Source organism: Haemorhous mexicanus, chromosome 14 (genome assembly GCF_027477595.1).
Source record: "Haemorhous mexicanus isolate bHaeMex1 chromosome 14, bHaeMex1.pri, whole genome shotgun sequence".
Taxonomy (NCBI): Eukaryota; Metazoa; Chordata; class Aves; order Passeriformes; family Fringillidae; genus Haemorhous; species Haemorhous mexicanus.
Window position 1 is genome coordinate 9,451,727 of NC_082354.1, and position 22,404 is coordinate 9,474,130.

Here is a 22,404-nt window from a genome sequence, read left to right on the forward strand (position 1 = left end):
CACAAAAAGTCAAAAAGTTTGTCTAAAAAGTAAACCTATGAAGTTTGTCCTCCAGACATTATATAAGTGCTCAAAACAGACACATTTAACTGAAAGTTCAATAACCTTTAATAATACCTATGTTTGTTTGTATTTTACAGCTCATTTTAGACTTCCAAACTTATGCTTAAGCAGTACAATGCAACACTTATAGCCAAAAGCACCAGCCCTTTATAAAACAGGCTCTTCAGCACATCTCCAGCTGAGGAGAGCCCAGTTATGCTTCCCACCAGTAGATGTCAGGTTTTGCACAAGAGTTTAAACCAAGCCTGAAGGTTATGAGCACATCTATGATAGTTATCAGACAAATACTTACTATGAGATTAATTTTTTCCCCCCATGGCTCAGTTACTGAGAAAACACATTTAAAAACCTCTACATTTCATGTAGCTGCATTCCCATACCAGTGCAAAACTTGACAAACCAACTCCAACAGTCTTTAGCATAAGGTGACAGTCAGGTGGATTTCAAGGGATTCAAAGGAGAGGGATATACAAGTTTGACTCACAAAGAAGAATCAAGTTAAATAACCCTCCCATACCACCTTTGCTTAGATTGTATTCTTCCATCCCCATTTTAACATGGGATTTTCATTAGAGCCCTGTGTTGATCTCAGATTAACAAATGTGTTTACAGAAGTGAGATTTCTAGAGTGAACCCTTTTTTTTGGTCAAATGTTCCCACATAATAGCTGTTTCAGACCTCTTCATAGTTAAAAACTACGTGCCATTTTGGAAGATACGCTAGCTGAAACACTTCAGGGTTCAACTTATTCTGAGAACAGGTGTAGCATTGTGTTAAAAACACAGAGCTTATGCTTTAAAAGTTTGAAAAGCTGAGCATTTGGGGCCCTCCCCTTCAGTAATCGACAGAGAACATTAGGTACAAAGTTTCAATCAAGCAAGAAACCAGTCAGTATGTCAGACCTGAGATACACCCACACTTGAATTCTACCCTTCATTACCACAGAAGCGTTTAGAGACATGACCCATCCCCTACCTGGCATTAGGAATGTCCTGGCTCTTAGCCTAAACATACTACCAAGCATCAGATTGAAAATACAGAAGTAACTTAATTCGCTTGGAGCTACAAAATCTCAGAATCAATTAAAGCATCTTGCAGCAAAATGCAGAGCTTTGAGATTTAAGGCCAGCAATGGTGTTACACGACATGACCAGGGTGCTTCTCCTGACCTTCCATGTGGCTTTTGTCACCAGTTTCTTGATATTACGTATATGAAAACTCAAAATTCTTCATTAACAGGGATTATTGAGCTATTACCTAGAATGAAATTGAATCTTTCTAGCCCAGCTTTCAAAGATCAGGCTGGACAAGCAATGTGGCCTGACCTCATGGCTGTCCCTGTCTGGAATAGGGGTTTTGGCCAGATGTCCTTCTGATGCCCCCTTCAATCCCAGTTATCCTATGAATTTGGTATCTGATCTCTTTCACTTTTAAAAATGGGTTTTAAAAAAGCAAGTTCCTTGTGAACCAGTTTTTGGATTAAACTCTCTAACAAAGCTTTGTTTAAAAAGGATTAACCTTAGTTACATTCAATGGAGAGTCAGGAGTACTCACTGAATGCTTTCTGACAAATGGTTTTGGATATCCAGCTCAGATGCATTACTTGCAGGAAGGAAACATGGTCTTTCTCAGACAGCAGTGAAGGGAAACTAAAGGTCTGTAACCAGAAAACTCTTCAAATACCCACTGTAATCAAATGGTAGTAGGTTTTTGGCATAAATCCTGGGAAGATCTATTCACCCACAAGCTTATCAAGAAGTACTCCCCCAGCAGAGTCACTTATCTTCCTGTACAAAAGCTGTATTTGTCAGACTGTGCTTCTCATTTGCATTAACTTATATCCGCATCAAACTAAGGTATTGTTAATTAAACAGTCTGAATCCAAAAAAAGCCCTCAAAATCTATATTATCTCAAGATCATTTCCTGCCACTTAGAGGTCTTACTGCTGTATAGCTTAAAAAATCCCAAAGTAAAACATGATGACACAGAGGGGAAAAAAAAAGCTTAATGACCTACTCTGAGTGAAAGCTTTCTTCTTGTTTAGACTTTTCAGTAATCTCAAGGCCATTTTTTTTTTAACTTGGCAAAGCAGGCACAAAAATTGCACTACAGGAGATTGCATACTACATAACAAGTTAGTACAAGTTTGAAAACCACTCAGCAGCCACAGGCTAGAGATTTTTAATGTCACAGAATCAGTTGTGTATCGCACGTGAATGCCAAGGAAATCTAGGCTCCACACTATGCATAGGAACACTTGGAATTTCTCCTGCACATGAACAGTAAGTCATCTACACTTCAATCACACAAAAAAAATGGATGCAATGACATTCCAAAAGCAGAAAAACCCACATTAAGAGCAAGATTTAGATGGTTACCATCAGTACCCTTAGTAACCACTTAACCATCACTAGTTCTGAAAATTACGTGACGTTCTGGGTTTCCAGACATAGAAAACTGAATGACTCCAAACCTCAGGGGAACTCCAAGTTACACTTGGCACGTGATGTAGTTGGAAAACCAAGCAAGACTCTTGCCTTGTATTATTACCTGTCAACCAGGAGCATTCAGTAGCAGTTCAGTTCCTGGCTCTGGCCAGTAGGACACATTGTCTTAGGTGATAAATAAAAACTATTTGATATAATAGCAAGTTGTATCTTGAGCATAAGGAGCTGGTCACAATTTCCAGATCAGTCAAAATCTTTTCATTTTCAACTACACCAAGATGAAGAAGGAATCAAAGCATCTTTTAAGAACTCAGGACAAACTGCTTAGATTTGCTCCTTACTGTGCTCCTGTTGCCTCCCGGCTCACCTGTAAAGATGAAGGCACTATCACTGCTTATTTCCTATGCTGTAACTTTTCCATAGCAAGACACAACCAAAGGCTCTAATTAATCTATTCAAGTTTAGCTAATCCTTTCACTGGATTTTCCTGACAGCTTCTACCCATTGAATCTGTGTGTAGAGAACAAGTTCTTTTCATTAGTATATAAAAGGAGGGATGGTATTGGTTTACTGGTCAAAGGATAATTCTTCCAGAACAAGCTTGGTCTTTTGTGTCTTACATGGACTGAGGAAAACTGCTTTATGCCACCAACAGAATGCTGTTTTGTTTGTTTGTTGTTTTTCAGTTTGAAGAAAAAAGTACACATTCCTACTCCTGGTTTGTTACACTCAGCTCAGTGAAATGAATAGCCTAAGTCATCCTCAAAATGTGTGGTGGTTAAAAGCCTGCCTTATGCATTGGGCACATTCCTGTCCTTTCTCATCAGGCCCAAAGACCTTGGTTACAAGGCAATTTCAGCATATTCCATTCCCACCCCACCTCCCAGCTGCCACTCACAAGAGTATTGGACAAAATGTTTGTAAAAACTCCCAGGAAGATGAATGCTGCTGCTGGAGAGAACAGTAACTTGGGACTTTGCAGAACTCTGAAGGTGAAAAAGAAGTGATTTACCACTACATACACACAGCTGCAGGGAAACTTAGCAGCTAATAGTGTGCACATAGGGAGGGGTTTAAGGGAGCACCCAAACCCCTACACTAGAGTACTTCAATAATGTATTAGCATTAAAACATACTGGAGTTTAAGAGTAATTTAATACTCTTTCCATAAGCAAGATTAAAGAGGGAAGCCAATCATTTCCAAACTTTGACACTTACAAATTACCAATCAAGAGAAGTTAAGGCTTCTTACAGGACAGTAGGTGACTAAGTGAGAGTTCTGACATGACCCAAGTTGGTTACAAATAAATTCTCAATTCAGGTATCAGACAACTGGATAAGAAAAAGAAAAGAGAAATAGATTGAACAATTTATTTATTCTGACATTCTCCTTATGTATAATTTTATCACAAATGGAGAATCTCCTGTTTGACAACTCCTTTCATTTCTAGAGGAGCAAATTGACATTACTGAATGCAGCCATGCAGTTTGTACTAACAGACTGCATGCTTTTCTTGAAAGCTCCATTCTCATAGCAGCAGGAGGTCAGAAAAGAATCAAAATCCTGATTGTGGACAGCTGCTGATTTTAAATGCTGGTGTCACCTGTAATGCATTAAGACCCCCTCAGAGACTTAAATGATGAAGCTCCAGTGAGGTTTAACTTGCACACACTAACTTCATAAACAGATGTTGTCCTGAAGGGAACCAGACAGTTATTTGACACAACACTGTCAGCTGCCTCATCAGGTAAGGATTGTTCCCTCTAGTTGGAAAAAGATGCACAGAAATCATTGAAATAAATTCTGCCCAAGTAAAGATGGCCAGAATTTTAAAACAAATTGAAAACTGCAACAGACGCTGATGACAGGAACTTGACTGAACTGTAGAACAATGTGAGTGAGGAATAGAGAGCAAGCAGTAAAGGCTAGACAAAAAATGTTAATACACACTCACGTCACACTGTGTAGCAATTGCTGTCTGTGTCCTGTATTTGTATTTTCCCATACTTTTTCCTAATGTGTTCCTTAGGATTTATTTGCTACATATAATGAAGCTTTTTCATTGTTTGGTTTTACTAAGCCTTCCATTCTCTAGAATAGTCAAAGGAAAAACCATCCATAAAACCCATTCAAAAGCAATTCATCTCTGAGGGCTTCCATACAGCCCAGTCTGTCTCCCCTAACAGCCCTTGAACCTGAGACTTGTAACTCATATTTTTCACAGATAAAAGTAACAGAAGCACTTCTGCAAGGCTGATGTGGTTGAGTCCTTCCACTACCTGTAGCAGGTCTGACTGCATAGCCACTCTGCAAAGAATTGCTGTGATTCAAAGATACAGTCTCAACTTGAGAACGGACACACAGTAACTTTTTATTTTTCTTTCCTTCCAAGCATTTTGAAAGGTTGGTAGAACACTTGCTCCTATTAGTTTTAGATTATCAAGCACCTCAGGTTTCTCCCTTCTGTATTTATGAGCAACATGTGACCAGATACTCTTCTTAGCAAGTTAATCAGGTAATGAAGTTACCATAGTACTAAACAGAAAGCTGAATGAAACATGGAGTTTTACATTCAGATAGAATCACACCAAACCACAAAGCAGTGGCAGAAGAATTGCAGGTACATCAAACCCTTCAAGTTCTAGCACAGCATGCATCAGCCCTGCCAGGTTTTTGCTGCCAAAGAGAAGGGCAAGAGGGGTTAGAAACAATGGAAGTGTTAATTAATCCAGAGTTTTGAAGTCTTCTAGTCCAGAAAACAATGAAATAGGACTTCCCAATTTACCAAGCCTGACTCTAGACCACATATTTGGTAAAAGAAACTTGTATCTTGGAATTCCTACAGAATCTAAATTAACTCAAATACACACAACTTTACTGCTGAGAAGCAGTTTAACAGTGTTTTGTAGCTCATGAAAGCTCACTGTGGAAATTGCAGATTTTCAAGCTGCTCTTGTTCATGATTTAGGGGTGGCAGATGAGAATTTTCACAGTAGGGGCTGCAATTACCTGTTAGACATCTGTGAAAGATACTAGAATAAAGCTTATACACAGTGAGCAAATGCTTAATGCTACTAACATCACCCTCTCCATTCAAATACAACAGCTTACCAGTTGTCAGCATCAGTTCAGCTTCAGGAAAAAAAGGAGCATAAATACTGAGTACTTCTATCAATTATAAAGACTGACTGTTGTTAGAAATTCACTCTGATCAAAATCAGCAAATTCAACATACAGCAAAGCATCAGTTACAAATGCCTTTGCTCTGGAGGATGGCTTAAGTAAATCTTCCTGCTGTAACCACACTAAAAGTTATTCATACCTTTATTTATAACGCAAATAAATTCAGCCTTTCAGTTCTAAACAGACAAAGATTGAGCTTTATTTTGGTGGTGGTCCTGAAGAGCATCCTCATATTCATTAGCTTGCCAAGATCTGTGTACCAAAACACCTGTGCAGTTTTCTAGCTAAGGATTTACTACTTATGCAAGTCAAAGATTTATCTTCAGTAAGTTGATTTTCCCTTCACTTGCCTGGACAGAAATATAACCAACAAAAAAAAGGTTTTGTGGGGATTTGACAAGCAGAGTTAAAGCAGCTATTGTGAGTTCTAATTGTGATTTCACATCCACGCTCTTTAGGCTTAAGCAGGAGTACAAATTTGCAGATAATTTATTACTTATATATCTGTGTGATGGCAGCAAAGCCATCACAGGTCTCTAATCCAAATGACCATTGTCTTCTCACTTAAGTGGTGTATTTATGAGCAGTAATATTGCTAAAGCAGAATCTGAATTAGAAGCCTTTTACATGCCCTTCTAAGGAATTGTTTCCCTCAATCTACCCAAAGATTTGGAAAGAATAAATATCATGGTCTAAAATGTAAGAGTCAGAATATGTTTGTAAAAGTTCTTTTTTTTTGAACTAAGAGAACTTCTGGCATGTAATTTCATTTGTTGCACCTCGAGGCACTATTTTTCTTTGAAATCTGTACAATATAAGACCTGTTCAGACTGGCAGAGGAAACTTTTAGTTGTAGTAGCTACAGTTCTGGCCACAGTGAATGAGAACACAAAAGGCAGGTTAAAAACCATTCTCAAGCAACTGATGGATAAACAACCCTTCTTTTTCCTCTGAAGGGATAGCACTATGTGCTTGTTTAGATACATGAATAGCTACTAATAATAACAACATGGAACAACTGTAAGAGATCTGCTAAGTCTAGGTAATCATCCCAAATGAATGGTCTGACTAAATGGAAAGTTTAAGATTTAATAAATTCTCTTAGAATACAGTTACTACAAATTGGTTGGAATTAAGGGTGTACTTAGAAAAACCCTAAAGTTATCCGCAAGAAAAGCTTGGCATAACTATATCCAGAATATGCAAAAATCAAAACAAGTTTGTCTGCGTTAAAAATATTATAAGAAATGGACAGCAGCTCTTACCTAAAGAGGATTGAACTTTTCTGCCTGTACCTTGTACTAAAACAATATGGAATTTATTGCTTTAAACTGAACTAATTATGGTTCTTTAACATATAGTTTTTCATAGAGTCTTTCACAGAATCTTCTAGTTAAAATAATAGCAATACTTGCAGCAACAGATCTTCCTATAGACCAGTCCAACTACAGGCAACTTTTGGAGTCAAGGACTTTTTATGGAATGAACACCCCAAAACTTGTACAACTTTGATTAATCCCCAAACTGCAACTATTCACCCATTCGGAATGGGAGGTATCACAACCTGACAAGTTCTCTGTATCTGACTCCTGAACCAGAACAGAGGACAGAAAGTAGAAGAGTCCAGCTGGGCATCTAACTCTCCCAAAATCCCAGACTTTACTCCCTTTCTCAATACTTGGTTTTAAGAGGGTTAAGGCTGACAACTCTTCAGGACATGAAGAAACATTAAGCAGAAACTTTAAGTACAGAGTTGAAGGAACAGTTAGCCCTTATAACTCACAGTAGTTCACTCCTACTTTCTACACAGCCTTCCATCTTCAAAAATGGTTGTTGCCCTCTGCTTCAAGGGGCACTGCCAGCCTTGGACTCAAATGTAGGTGAGGAAAAGGACATGGACAGTTCTCATCACTCCTGAAAATCATAAGGTTTCTGCAGTCTGTTAGTCTTACAACACTTACAACAAAATACACTGCACCCCTGAGAATGGCCTTCAGTGCAGTGTACTTTACTGGATGAGACATACAGAAAGTAAAATAATCAGATCAAGTTCTGCTGCCCTTCTTGTAGGCATTTCAAAGCTACAGTTGAAAAGGCCTGAGAAGCCAAGTACTTCTGGCCTAATGAACACAGATTCCTAAACAGCTCTACATCAGGCTGTATGAATTGGTAAAAATTTCCTTTAACAGCAACTTAGAAGTACTATCTTTATGCTGCCATAGAGAGGCAGCATCTTACAAAGCATCTATGTTTAGATTTGGCAAGTACACCTCCTGGTAAACAGTGCAAGCTAAGAGCACTAAACCAGAATGTAAACTACCAGGTGGCTTTCTCAACCCACTCCATCTCCACATTAATGAACTAACAGATGCCAAACACCACATTAATTTCCTTCAGCAAGCACTGCAGCTGCATGAACTTCTGAATACACAGCATATCTAGAGAAACATCCTGAACAAAGTAACTCTGGTTGGCTTTGCAGTTTGGGAATGCAAAAATTTCATACCACCTCTGTAGGCAGTCTAAACCTCACTACTGCTCATTTCAGTTCTAGATGCTGAACTCTGAATGCAAACCATCTTCTAACTTTTATACAGACCATAAGTGAACCCCTAAAAAAGTATGTAGCAAATTAGAGGAATGGTTAGTTTTAAGCATGCCTCCATCTTTGCCTGCACAGCTACACATCTCTGCAACTCACACCATCCCTGAGACACCCACATGGAGCACCTAGCAGTCAGTCAGTGGCAGGATACAGTAAGCCACTTGACTTTCCAGGAAGTCTCAGTTTTACTTTTACTTTACACACAAGTCTCTAATCACCAGCCTCTTGGGGCTTCCTGATTCTTTCCAGCTGCAAATAAGAAGTGCCATATGGTACTCATTACAGGTTAAGATTTAGTAGTCATTTAGGACCTTTCCCTTGTGACAGGTGTTAGATGTTGCCACTTTCTATAACCATGTCCAAATGTAACACAAACCTAGACCAAACGGTCAGTTAGGCTTCTAAGTCTCAGATGCACTTGCAAGCCAACTTTACACACTCATAGCACCAGCCATCCTGGCACTCAGTTTTTATTCCCTTCCCAGTTGAAGAAATGGAATAAAGATGCAGATATTCCCTGGAAAATGTTCTGTTCCCCACCCTCATCCATATAACATGCACTAGAAGAAACTTCAATTCCAGAGTCCTGTTAATAGAGGTCAGACATCTGTCACTGACAACTGCACTTTCAAGTGTCAAGAGGATGAAGCAGACCACACAAGAACAGAAACCCACTTCTCCTTGGAGAAAGGAAAAGCAAAATTGAATAGAATTTCAGATTAATCCAACTCCATTCTGGTCTATTTTGAAACTACTGAGAGCACTAAATTAATACCAAAGATTAAGCAAATATACATGTTAAAAAGAATAGAGGCTGTGCAGAGTGATATTGCACTGAGATGTTATCTGAAGAAGTCCACACCCTCTTAACTGCCAGAACAAGACCTAACTCACTGTAAGGCTTGGTGGGTGTCTGGGGGATTTTTTTTATTTGTGGTGGAGGTGATTATCAGCTCTATTCTCCTTCAGTTCTTGGACCAAGTATCATAGCTTCAAGGTTCTTCTAGTTTGAGCTGTTTTATCATTTGTTTATGCCTGTGGCAGCAGCACACTCTGTGTGTGCACTTTAACACCTAAAGAGAGCACTACAGGCAGCACTATCTCTGCGCTGCTCAATGCTCACAAGGAGCTACTCTCCAGCCTCAGGTAATCAAAGCTGAAAAAGTAAGTGGCACTGAAGAGGGCTTAGTTAAACAAGGAAGCAATGGAGACCAAACAATTCCCCTAACCCTGTAAGTCAGAGGCACTTGTCAAAGAATGGAACACTGGGATCTGATGAGATGGGAGACCCTTTTATCCACATGGGTTCAGAAATCCCTAAAGCTGACGAAAGTTGATTATTTAGTGAGAGGTCTCAGATACCTGTTCAGGAAGTCACATGTTGAACTTCAGCAAATATGGAGTATCCTCAGTGTCAGCCTCTCAGGTTCATTCACTTAAGCACTGGTTATGTGCTATAGCAGTACCTCAGGGCTCCTTAGAGCACCTGCCACTTCAAGTGAGGAACTTCTGTGCAAAATGCACCTTCCTATGAAAGAGCGAATGGAGAATCACAACAGTAATTTCCTAGACTATCTTCCAGGGGAAAAAACCAGAAGGGGGCCTGAATGTATTTTACTGCCTTTAAAATGCTGTAAGACAGCCCCAGGCTAGTGCTAGTAGAACATGCTATCTAGCACATACAGATCTTGGAATTTGATGCCCAACCTTGATTAGAAGAAAAAGATTCCACTCCCTTAACCAGAGAAATTACATCTAGAGGCTATAAATTACATTATCCTAAAGAATCATTAAATTTGGATTGCACTGATCATCACTAAACAGAAAGCAAGTCTCAGGAATCAAGTCACACTTCTCAGAGACTTGCTACATTAAAAAATTTGAACCCATGCAAAGAAGCAGTTGAAAGGGCCATAGCTTAGATCTTTAAATAAAACACTAAAAAGCCAACAAAATTTTAAAAGTATTAACATTGTATCAGTTACAGGACAGGCAAAAGAAATCTGATCAGTGCTAGAAAAAGGGGGTACAGAGGGACAGGAAAGACACTTTATATTTTTGTTTCAAAGAGAAACAAAAGGGGAGGGAGGAAATCTTCAGTAGCAGCACAGAGCTTCTCCTTAGTTCAATACTTGTAAATTTATGTTATTGCTTTTGTCAGCAATTGATTTTATTCCCAGCCACATTCTGAAGGTTCCCCAGTAGCAAGTTGACAATATGCAACCTAAAGTATCTCCTTGCAGCGATTCTCTGACAGGATCCAAGGATGTCAGTGAGCTGTCTTCCTTATTACATGACACTAAAATGCTGTCAGTTTAAAAAAGGGTGGGTGTGGGGGCAGGTAGGCAAGGAGAGAGCACATATGGTTCCAGCACCCCAGTAGAATAATTCAAGTGAGGAGATCCATTCATAAGAAATGGCCCTCAGGTATCATTAAAACTTGAGATGCAGTTCAGTCTGAAGCTTGTCAGGAGTAAGAAACAGCCCCTAGCATTTGTACTCATTCCAAAACAAAGGCACTTTCTCTAAGGGAAAGTATTTCCTCAGGCACCCCATTTTAGGGAGTACACCAACTTCCACAAATGTTATTTGGAGCCAAACATATGCAAAGAAAATAACCTGCTTCAAGTTTGTGATAGATGCTCTACATCCTGCAGTAATCAGTAAATTAACTGCAAATATTGAATTCGGAGCTTTCCCATCAAGTTTTAACATTATTCCTACAGCTACAAGGTTTGGAATAGAAGATAGTGTTTCAACGTCCTTTTAGACTGCAACAGTTTGAACAATAAACAGAAATTCCAAGTCAGCTCTACTTTGAGTGAGAGGTCACCAAATCTAGACTCCAGAACAAAAGGACTGTGCTTCCCACCTAAGTTCTACTATGACCCTACAATAAATTAGCTTGGAACATCACCACTTTTTAATTTTGTTATGTGCATCTAAGTAAAACTTTCCAGAACATTAAATCCAACTTTTGGATGGGTGGGTGCCAGGTGCCCACCAAGTTCCACTATTACTCCCTAACTGAACAGGAAAGAAAAAATATAGCAAAAGGTTCCTTAGCCAAGACAAGCACACGGAGAGATCATTCAGCAATTAGCATCACAAGCAAAACAGACTCAGGGAAATAAATTTTATTGCCAATCAAAAGTCAGTGAAGGGTAATGATAAATTAAAAAAAAAACCAAAACCCTTCCAACAACTTGCTCCTGCCTTACTTCTTCCCAGGCTTAACTTCACTCCATTTCTCCACTCCTTACCCCCCCAGCAGCACAGGAGGAGTTTCTAATGATTTCCTTCAGAAAATTCATCTTTACACTTTAAATATCCACCTTCTGATTCTTTTAGCAACTGATGATTACACTCCTGAATACCACCACAAAGCTTAAGGTCATTCTTGTTATTTTAAGTCATTTTGTACCAAAATGATCAGCATACTCAGAGTCACAGAGTAAGCTGAGTTGGAAGGGACTCTCAAGAATCACAAAGTCCAGCTCCTGACCATACTTAGTACCATCCCTAAGAGTCACACCAAGTGCCCTTTTCTTGTTTACTCTTTCTACTAGCTAGACAAAAATTGTTACTGAGGAGCTTACACTACAATTTAAAACAATACATCTCAGATTCATCTGCTTATTATGTTAAACACATCTGCTTAGTCCAACTGTTTAAAAAGATGGGGGGGGAAGTAAGACTATTTCCATTACTCTTTCTATAACAGATTGTGCTCTTCCTTCACAATTTCTTTTGCAGCATATCAGAAATCTAAGGTTCTTTAAAGAGGCCTGTTTCATTACTCTAATTTTTGGGTACAGTATACCCATGTCCTGAAAATACACATTTCTTGAGCATGACTAGACCTGTCAAGAAGCATTTTCTCATCTAAGCATAAAGAAGTTGTCTAGGTTCACTTAGGATGCAAAAATTCATACATTAGACTGAGAGGTTTTAACACTTTACTACTACCACTGCTTTAAAAATATGAAAGATTTTAGAACAGAAAACTGACTTTCTGCTGATACAGGAATGTCATCCATTGCATTGCCAAGAGGGTTCCATTAGCATTCTGGCTCAGAAACGAAATGAAGTTATGTATATACTCTTCCTTCAATCAAAATTACAAAAACTATTTCCACCCAGACAAATACCAACTTCTGCATAGATTTTTTCACTGTATGTCTGGGCAGACTCTGGGCACAGCCTTCTACAGCAACTTCCATGGCACTACCTTCCCTATTAAAAAAGGCACCAAATGAATATTAGAAGTTAAATTACCAAAACAAAACACACTCAAGCTTTGCAACTTACAGAATCACAGAATGAACTAGGTTGGAAAAGACCTTCAAGATCATCTAGTTCAACCTATGACCTAACCTAGCAACTCATCATCAAGTGAAGCACAGCACTGAGTGCCACATCCAGTCTTTTTTTAAACACATCCAGGGATGGTGACTCCACCACTTCCCTGGGCAGACAATTCCATTGCCCAATCACTTTTTTAGTAACGACTTTCTTTCTAACATCTAACCTAAACTCCCTTGGTGCAGCTTAAGGCTGTGTCCTCTCATTCTGTCAGTTGCTGCCCGGAGAAAGAGACTGAGCCCCACCTGACAACGTCCACCCTTCAGGGAGTTATAGAGAGTGATAAGGTCACCCCTGAGTCTCCTTTTTTCCAAGCTAACTTCTCATTCTCTCAAGATTTTCTCCTTATTATTTTAAATATTTTAAAATTCTTAAGTAATTAAATATGTAATGGTTTTGCAGAAATCTCAAATTTTTTCCTCATGTCTGACAACACAGTGAACGGATGAAAAAAGATGGCAAAGTCAAATAAAAATTCTCATTTCCTCAGTGCAGAAGCTTCCTTTTTCTTCTGAATAGCTTTGCCCTTTAAGGTTGAATGTACAAGAGAAGTGTTTAACTAATTCAGAACAAGTATTTTCTATTATGAAGCCAATTCTTATTGTCTGAATGACAGCTAGAAATTACCTTTCAGAAACAATGGCTTCTGCTGTCTTTCTGTGTGACAGGTTGGTTCTAAGCAAATTGACTCAAAAAAACCCACTGCCTCATAAAAAGGATTATTTTTTTAAAGATTTTAAAACTGAGTTCATAAGCTCCTTCACCCAAACATTGTTTTCAGTGGCATTTCTTGTCAGGACATCACAATTTCTGGGAGCTGGAGGCTTGTCTAGCCTTGCCTCAAGTCATGTTAGTTTTCATTGCTTTAAGTAAAGCAATTTAATTGTGGGTTTTAGTAATTGCTACTTTAATTCAAGGTGTAGAAAGAATGCAGTTCATGGTTCAGGGTGGTCATTTTCTTCCTTCCTATCAGATTCCTGGGGCATTTAAGTGCATAAAGAGTAAGTTTTGCTTTTGAAGAACTGATGCTGTATTTAACAGACACAGACTGATGCTAGACAGAAATATATTTATGACTCATAAAGACTTTCCTAAGGAAGGAAGACAAGCCTTCATTGCTAACATGGTGAATTAGAAAAAAATCAGCTATAACTGTGGAATTAATGGTTGCCTAAGCTTGACAGCTTTATGTAGTTAATAACTAATGCTTGCTATATTTTCACATAGAATGCAGGAGTTGGAGTGGATAGGAAGCAGAATACATAGAAATAAAACTAACTATTCTGAATATACTGTAGATTTTTGATAAGTGCAGAATACTGGAGAAATACAGGCAAGTCCAGTATATATAATCACTCCTTATTTCCCCTAACTACTTTTAAGTAGTCCAAAGATTCCAAGTCACAAGTTTTGCATCATGCTGCCTATACTATAATACAAATTAAGTTACTACTTCATACAAACGAAGACTCATCAGTCATATCTTTCTAGATTAAGACAGAAAAGTAGAAAACTCCTACTATAAGAAAAGGATGAAGGAGTTGATAACAGGAAAATAAGACTGCCAGTCTACAGCATGGCAGGCAAGCAAAAAAATCACAGCACCCACTGTTAACTGGTTATTCCAAATTTCCAGCTAATGACTCAAAACAGCATTCAAAACTCATCACTGTTACAAGGGCTCAGTACAATTTCTCTCAGTACAACTGTAGTAGTTTACTTCACTTTAGCATTACAGTTGCCAGATAAAGACAAAATTTTATACTTTGCATAATAATGTTATTTTTGTCCAGCCCAATAACCATAGAAAAAGACAGTCAAACTGGAAAATAAGCTAGAAAGGAACATGTGCATAGTTCTGTTTCATTTTCTACATAAAAGAACACAGATATTGTGACTTCTGTGACTTACAGCAGTAGTTCCTAAAACAAGCAGAGTTGAAGAGTCTCTATGAAGCTTCATCTTTCCAGTGAATGGCCCTGAATCTCTGAAATGAAGCCATTCCACTGCAGCTCTGGATATTTGCCATGGCTCTCAGGTGAGTCTGTGCAGCAAACAGCACCAAATGGACCTGAACAAAACTCTATTTCTTCTACCAGAGCCAATGAGGTGATCTTACCTATCAGAACTATGTCTCCAAATACAGGGAGGACAGACAACTACTGCAGTAGAGAAAGAGATGTCAGGAGATAAAGTCTTGGTTTCATACCAGTGAACCACATCAATGACAACCAAGGATTTCCTCTGTGCTCACTGTTCCTCTGCAGAAGGGGTGTCTGCCACATCCACAGACCTCAGCAGCACCCAAAGGTTGTGTAAGTCTGGTTCCTAAAAACATCGAAATTCTCTAGGAGGCAGTACAGCATAAATATCTTTCTCTAAATTAATGGTGTGGTTTAAAATTAAGATTCACCTTGCTAACAACTAAAGCCAGTCCTAGAATAAACACACTTTCCAACATGTTTAATGTCTTTCAGCAGAAAATCCTGACAAATACAGACACTGGCAAAAAGACTTACTAACCAGTGTTAGTATTCACTGTATTCACTTCAGGGAAGTGAATAAGCCTTAGCTTATGTTGAGGAGAGGGAAAAGCAGAATTTCAGCAGAGCTGCAGCAGCAAAGCTTATCTAGTATGCACTGGCATCATGTTAGACTAGAGCAGGACAGCTCTGCAGGTCTAGTTATACCTCAATAAAATGAATTATTCTGTAGATAATAAACTAAAACAGCAGTGTGTTGCACGCATATGCCTTTTACAGTGCTAGGAGAGAGAAGAGATCAAAATTCAACTCTGGCATTTTAATTCTCTGTAGAGATTAGGTAAAAGAAACAAAATACAGATGAGAGACTAAACTATTTCCTTTGCCCTCGAAAGGGAGGGGACAAAGAAATCCAACAACAGAGATGCAGTAACCAAGAGCCTTCAAGTGAGCTGAAACCCATAGCTTTAAAGCCCCTTTCTTTCCAACTCCTAACACACACTCCTCAAGTAAAAAAAAAAATCCCAAACCAAAACCCCTAAACATTGTCTATATTGCCACTACAATTTGTCTTTGTTCCATTATAACAGAATATTACACATACACACTTCAAAAGACACCTCCACAAACGTGGAAGACAAAATTAAAATTCTGAATGCTATATGCTGACACCTTAAGAGATGATTTTTAAACTAGTAGAAACTAAATTAAAAAAACCCAAACATTTAATCTGATACCTTGCAATCTGCAATTTAACTTAATGAATTATAATTAACTTTTAATTACTGGTTATGAAAATTGTCTTAACAGAAAGTACACCTAGGAGCACAGCTGTACTTCCATGTAATTTTAGACTTTTAGGATAATTCAGGCTGGAAGGAGCCTTGGGGTTATTTAGTCCACTGTCCTACTCAAACATGTAAAAAGAGAGCAGGGTTTCATAACTAGGAATCACACAATATCAGTCTTTTTGAAGCAGACTAAAGATATATCTACTAATACATTAGTTTCAGCATCATGCCTTCTGGAAGAAGAGAGAGTAAAGGATTAACAGGCTTAAGCTACAATGTAAAACTTGTAATACAGCTTGGCAATTATCTAATTGCCCTTCATTCATCTCTCTTAAAATTAAGATCACATCCTGCAGTCTTTGCTTCTTGCAGTGCCTCACAACAAGTGGTCCAAGAAAGACTTAAGCTCTGCAAGAAAGACTCAGTCAATTGCAAAGCAATTTTTTTTAAATAAGCAATAGATTTATTTTTATAACTAGGACCCTTTCCTCTTCATCTCAGCTATGTTTATTCTAATGACAATTTCACATTACATTGACACTTTTCCTCCCCACAATCAGCAACTATGTACCCAGGATGCTCAGCACATTGCCTTTTTTCCAGACACTGCACTGTACCAATGATATTTAATGAGGTTTAGTTGCATTGCAAACCTTTCATAGGAAGGTAGAGAATGCTGCTTGGTGATCCTTAAAACTGCATCAGCACTCTAAATTTTGAACAAGTTTTATTTCAGGTACTCTTGAGAATAGATGGCTTACAGCACTAAAAAGTCTGCAGTCAACACCAGATTGCCAAACACTGCATTGAGTAGGAACTTCAAAGCACCCCAGTGGTTTTTAATGTTACTGAGTCCACAGGGCCTTATGAAACAGACAAGCAAGAAGTGTCTTAACTCAAAGCAATTGTGTCTGGTATTATCAGCATTGGCAGAGGCTACTGTCCATTCAGTGCATTTGTGCAATACCATTGCTAGAACATACACCTGAGCGCTGCCTGGCTATCTTGTTCTGGGGTGATCAGGACCATTGGCACAGCTGATACAACTGGAAAATGAAGCTTTTTAATCTTAGTGAACGAAAGGTAAAAATGCACAATGCATTTCCACTGCATGTGCAAAACACATTCCTCCCTGTACTTTGCTCCAGACTGAAAATATGCACATTAGATTTGCTGGGATGCCCTTCGTGATTTCAGTAGTTTTGTAATACAGAAAAGTTTGCACATGTTCTAGTAAACCCAACAACAGCTAATTGCATTACAGTAAGCATCATTGCTTATTCACAGTAGAAAGAAATCACTACATAAATTTACATTTGCTATTCAATAAATTAACTAACTTTGTCCTAGGAAAATCTCCTTTTCTGCTTTAAGAAAGGTAACTAATAATTGGTGCATAGATTATTCATTCATGACCAGGAAAATGAAAGCCTAGGAATTTCCACTGAAATATCACTATTTCCATCATGTGGAAAAACTGAAAAAAATACATAATGATTTTGTAGAAGATTCTGTTATGGTCTAAATTGTTCTTACATTCTACTTCATTCAGAATTCCTTGGATTTGTTAGCATTTTAGTGCATGCTGGAACAGAACTTGAGATATAACTTTTACTATAGATCTTCAACTAAAAGCCGTGAAAATTCAAAATCAAAACACGTGACAAATGATAAGGTGCAAGCAGGAGGCCTTGAGCCTTGATGTTACGAAACCCATCTTGTGCATGACTAATCAAGACTCATCTACAGAATTTCAGGATTAAATACCTTCTGAATCCTAAGAGCCAGCTTCCACTAATTTCTGCTTTTATAGACCTAGCTTTTGTAACTAGAAAGAGCCACTGCCAGTTATGAAATGGAAAATAATAACAACCACCACCACTACCATGATAAAATAGAACAAACAAGACACACAGATGACCATCAAATTAACTATATTAACCATGTACATTGCAATTACTGACATGGTACCATGTGTTTGTACATATGGTAACCTCTGAAAGGAAAAAAAGAACTCTCAACTAAACTAAAAGAACTTTCACAAATAATACATTACTTCCTTAAACACAAATTATATCCATCTTGAGAGCCTGCCTTACCATAGTTGAACAACTCTTTTCAACCCTACACTTTCAGTCAAACTGAAATTATAATGGAAGGCAAAGGAAAGACATTGCAGACACCACTCAATTTTTACTAACTTTTGGGCTGACAAAGTCTATTTACACTTAAAAAATCTAGGCCTTAGCTATGAGGGAAATTTTTCCAATATAAGCCAACGGTCAGTCACTAACTCTAGTTTCATAGACAGCATAACTGACGAATTTAGTCTATCTATGCTCTTTAATTAAACAGCCTGCAATCACTTTGCTATAACACAGTGCAAGTGTAAACCTGCCAGGAGAAGAAAAAAATTCTGCTAATAAACGATTGGCTTATATACATGTACGTAAATTTATATTAAAACTAGCAAGGCAGTTAAGCAATAATTGAAATTGTCCATTGGAATAAGCCCTCATACCCTCTGCTGAAAGCATACATAAGCACTTTGAAAAAATATTGTAACTTCATTAATTGATGAAACGATCTTCCATTTCATTCATTCACCCATTCAAAAGTAAAACCATTTTCAAACTCTCATTTACTTTTACACTGTTAATCAGTAGTTACACACTTCATTCTACTTCAATGAGTCTGCACAAGAGTGCATAGCATGATCCATATGCTGCTCACCAAGTGTAGACTACAGGCTGTGAAAACCCAGCAATGAAATCCATTCTTCAGTATGAAACATTGCTTTGGATTTTTTTTAATAAGTCACAGGGATTTCTCAGGCAGATGACTCTTAACTATATTCTGTCACTTGGTAACTGATCACATAGCAATACACACTATTACAATAGTCTGGAGCAAAGAAGATATCACAATTTTTTATTGGAAATGTGAATTATGATGTTGAATAACAATTTCAGGTATTATTTGAATAAGGGCACCAAAATGACTTGAAGTCATATGGCCAAATTTACCCTTTTGGGGGGATGATTCTGACACAGGGTCCCAAAACAAAATTTACAGAAGAGACTGTGTGTATCAAACACACTGCTGCAGCATTCAGTCAACCCTTTCTGACAATGGGTAGAATGAATTGCTGATACCCCATTAACAGGGATCAGCAACATTAAGTGTTATCACAGGAAATTCAAAAACATCAGAACACCAAAGTACCGAGAAACCATTAGAAAAAACCATATTACAAAAGACCAGTGGGATTTATGCAGTTTGGAACAGAGGCATCTCTCTCTTTCCCCCACCCCCACTTAGCCCTTGGGTCTTCAGTTAATCTTATCTCACTGCAAATCCTAAAAGAGAGGCTGCAGCACAAGGGAGTGTTAAGAACCAGAAAATCTACCACTGGTTTTGCTCCCTTCTTCATTTCTCCCATGGTAAGGGACTCCCTACATGGTCACCACAGCCCCTTCCCACACCCCACAGATTCACAGTAATTGCACACACAGAACCCTGCTTGGATGCAGAAAGAAAAGGGCCAAATTTATGCACAAAAATCTCCCTATCTTCAACCCCTACCTGCTAAAACAGTGAAGTCATGTAGGTGGGAGTGCCTGGGTCCTTCTTTGGGGTGGGGGTTACAGCAGGCTGGGCTGAGGCCTTGCTGAGCAGAGCAGCAGGACCAGTGCCACAGACAATGTGGAGCCGAGCAGCTCCATATCAGGGAGCACTGCTGGCACACCAGTATCACTTACACTTGGGTTTCCACCTGGGCACAGCAAGGAGGGGTGGAAGAGGAAGGAAGTATATTATGGCTGGTCTTTGCTTTTTCAGAGGGCAGATGAAAGGTCTACAAAGTTTCACTGTAAAGGAATGCACTTCAAAGGAGAGTTCAAGACAAATAAGATTTTGTCAGCACTAACTACAGAATTGAAGGGGAGAGTAGCAGAATTATACTCTGCATGTATTACCATAATGTATGATGATTTTTCAACTAGAAAGGAGTCCTAAACAACAGAAATCTGAGGTTTTTTTCGCTTTCCAAGTAAACTTAAAAAAAAGTTAAGAAATATACATGGATCATAAAATCTGAAATTAACGCAGGTTAAAGTGGAAGCCTTTTTAGATCATTTCACCACTTGTTAACAGCTAAAGGTCTTAATTAAATAGCCTGAAACCTGAAGCTAGCGATCACCTCTCGCACCTCTCAGTCCCAAGGCCCTGCCACTGCAGGGCATCCCTTTTCCAAACACAGAGACCCAAAGTCTCCTCCAGGCCGCCACCCGTGTGCTCTCTACTACACTGCACACATTTACTACCTCCGCTAGCACTTCCACTTGAGTTTTAAGAAAGCAGAAATACAACCTTCGAGAAAACCAAGTCCCAGCATGAGGCACAGTCCCCCGACAAACCATGCCCACATGGCTCCATCTCCCTGCCACATCCAAGTGTTACTCAGGGCTGCAGGTGATGGCTTAGCGGCAAGAGCTCAGACACCGCTCCACGGAGTTCTTTGGGGGGAAAAGGCAGGGGGGGAAAATCTTTCCTCCTTTGTCCTGGAGGAACAGCGGGTTCAGAGCCCACACTAAGCTCACCCGGGCTTCCCCCGCCTAGCACTCCGTCCCTCCCCGGAGCCGCCCGCGAACCCAGACGTGCGGGCGGCCCGCGGGGAGCAGTCCGGTCCGACGGGGCAGCACCGCGGGGCACTGCCCAGCAAGAGCGGCCCGGGAGCCCCAACACCCGCGGGCAGCAGGAGAGACCCTCCCGCGGCCCAGCCTCACCGACCCCCGCCCGGAACCACCGAGCTCCTGTCAAGGCGATACCACCTTCAGCCACCCCAGCCCCAAAGGGGCTCCAAAGCTCCCCCCAAGGCTCCACACCACGGCCGCGCCCGGCAGGGACCGCGGCTCCTGAGGAGAACAAGGAGGACGCCCCGCACTCACCGCCGCCGCCGTCTCCTGCGGCCCCCAGCACCCCAGCAGCAGCAGCACCAGGCAGCCGGCGGCCAAGCTACAGCTCCACCGCCGCGGCTCCATCCTGCCCGCTCAGGAGCTCCGGGGCCGGCCCTCAAGCGGGGGCATAGCCCGGCGGGGCAGCGCGGCTCCTGTAAGCGGCTCGCACCGGCCGCCCCGACGCCAGCGCCCGACCCTCTGCCGCACTCGCCCGCTTCTCCGGGCTCAAGTCCTCCCGGGACTACAGTATTCCTCCGCTCTGGGGGCGGGCGGTGTAGGACACGCTACTACCGCCCCCCTCCGAGGAGGCCACAATCCCCCCCACCCTTCCCTCGGGCGCCGCGGTTTTGTCAGCTCGAAGAGCGGGCGCCGCCTCTCCCCGCCCTGCACCTCCACCGGGCGGGCAGCTGCACCCCGGACTATTTTCTGCAGCGGAAGTTGCAGGGGTGGGTGGGTGAAGGAGTTGTTGCCAGTGCCGGGTCGCCCCTCTGGAGGGGCGGGCGGCGGGCGCGGGGCTCGCCCGGCTCAGTCTCGGCCCATCCGGCCCCGCTCAGGTGCGACGCCTCGGCGGGGACTGCGCAAACTTCCTGCCTGGGCACGCTGTGAGTGCCTGCAGGGGCTGCGCCGCTTCGGGAAGCGAGCAGTGACCGACCCGAGCGGGCACCGCCGGCGCTTCCAGCCCGGCCGCCACCCCGGGTGCTCCGCCGTGCCGGGGAAGGAGCCCGCGAAGCGGTCGCACCCTCAGAGTGACGGCGGGCCCTCCTCTTCCTCCGGCGGGCGCAGCGGCGCGTACCCGGCTGCACCGTGCCGGTCCCCGCGGGCTGCCCGGGCCATGGGGCGCACAGGGTGAGTGCCAGACGCGGCCGCCCCCTCCCCGCCTCGCCCCCGGCCCGCCGTGACTGTGTCCCTTTGCCTCCCGCAGGGCGCTGCTGCTGCTGCTCCTCTGGCTGGGCGCGGAGCTGGCGAGTGCGGTAAGTGTGTGCAGGTCCCGGCCGCAACAGTGCTCGCTGGAGGTGAACGTACCTGGTCGAACCTGTCGGGGTTTGGGCATCCTTCGGCCAGAAACAAGACGCATCCCCACCCCTCTCTAAAAGATGCGCGGATTCTTTTTTTAATTGCCATATACCTTTACTCCAGAGTTTCTTTGTGCCTTTCATCTGGTTTACTTTGACTCTGAAAAGTACACTGGGTGGAAGACCGTCCGTATGCGGTGTAACAGCTTTATTGCCTGATAGTGTGATCGGTGTCTCTCTTTGAAACTGACCTTTAGTTCTTTTTTACCATCTTGGCAAACCTTGCTGTGAAAGCCGACCCTCTGGGTACTTGTTCACAAGGGATCCAATCCAGAACACGTCATAACTAAGTGAAAGAGATGTGAGAAATTAAAGGATTAAGCTTTTAAGTGTTGCATCAAGGTTCATGACTATGGATTAGTAAATTGTTTTAAATTCTAAGTTGGTATACAGAAACAATGACTTTATGATCTGTCTGACAACTTTATGATATA

At 41.0% G+C, this 22,404-nt stretch overlaps 2 protein-coding genes across 2 annotated transcripts in view; one reads left to right on the top strand and one right to left on the bottom strand.

Annotated features, from left to right (window-relative positions):
• The window catches only part of COL4A5 (collagen type IV alpha 5 chain), a 73,943-nt gene extending 52,912 nt beyond the window's left edge, over window positions 1–21,031 (bottom strand). Inside the window, exon 1 of the mRNA XM_059859062.1 lies at window positions 20,889–21,031. Coding sequence (XP_059715045.1) covers window positions 20,889–20,981 — 93 coding nt within the window. The 5' untranslated portion in view covers window positions 20,982–21,031. The remainder of the gene's footprint in view (window positions 1–20,888) is intronic.
• Window positions 21,032–21,226: 195 nt separating this feature from the next.
• The window catches only part of COL4A6 (collagen type IV alpha 6 chain), a 110,469-nt gene continuing 109,291 nt past the window's right edge, over window positions 21,227–22,404 (top strand). The window contains exons 1-2 of the mRNA XM_059859060.1: window positions 21,227–21,743; window positions 21,820–21,868. Coding sequence (XP_059715043.1) covers window positions 21,730–21,743; window positions 21,820–21,868 — 63 coding nt within the window. The 5' untranslated portion in view covers window positions 21,227–21,729. The remainder of the gene's footprint in view (window positions 21,744–21,819; window positions 21,869–22,404) is intronic.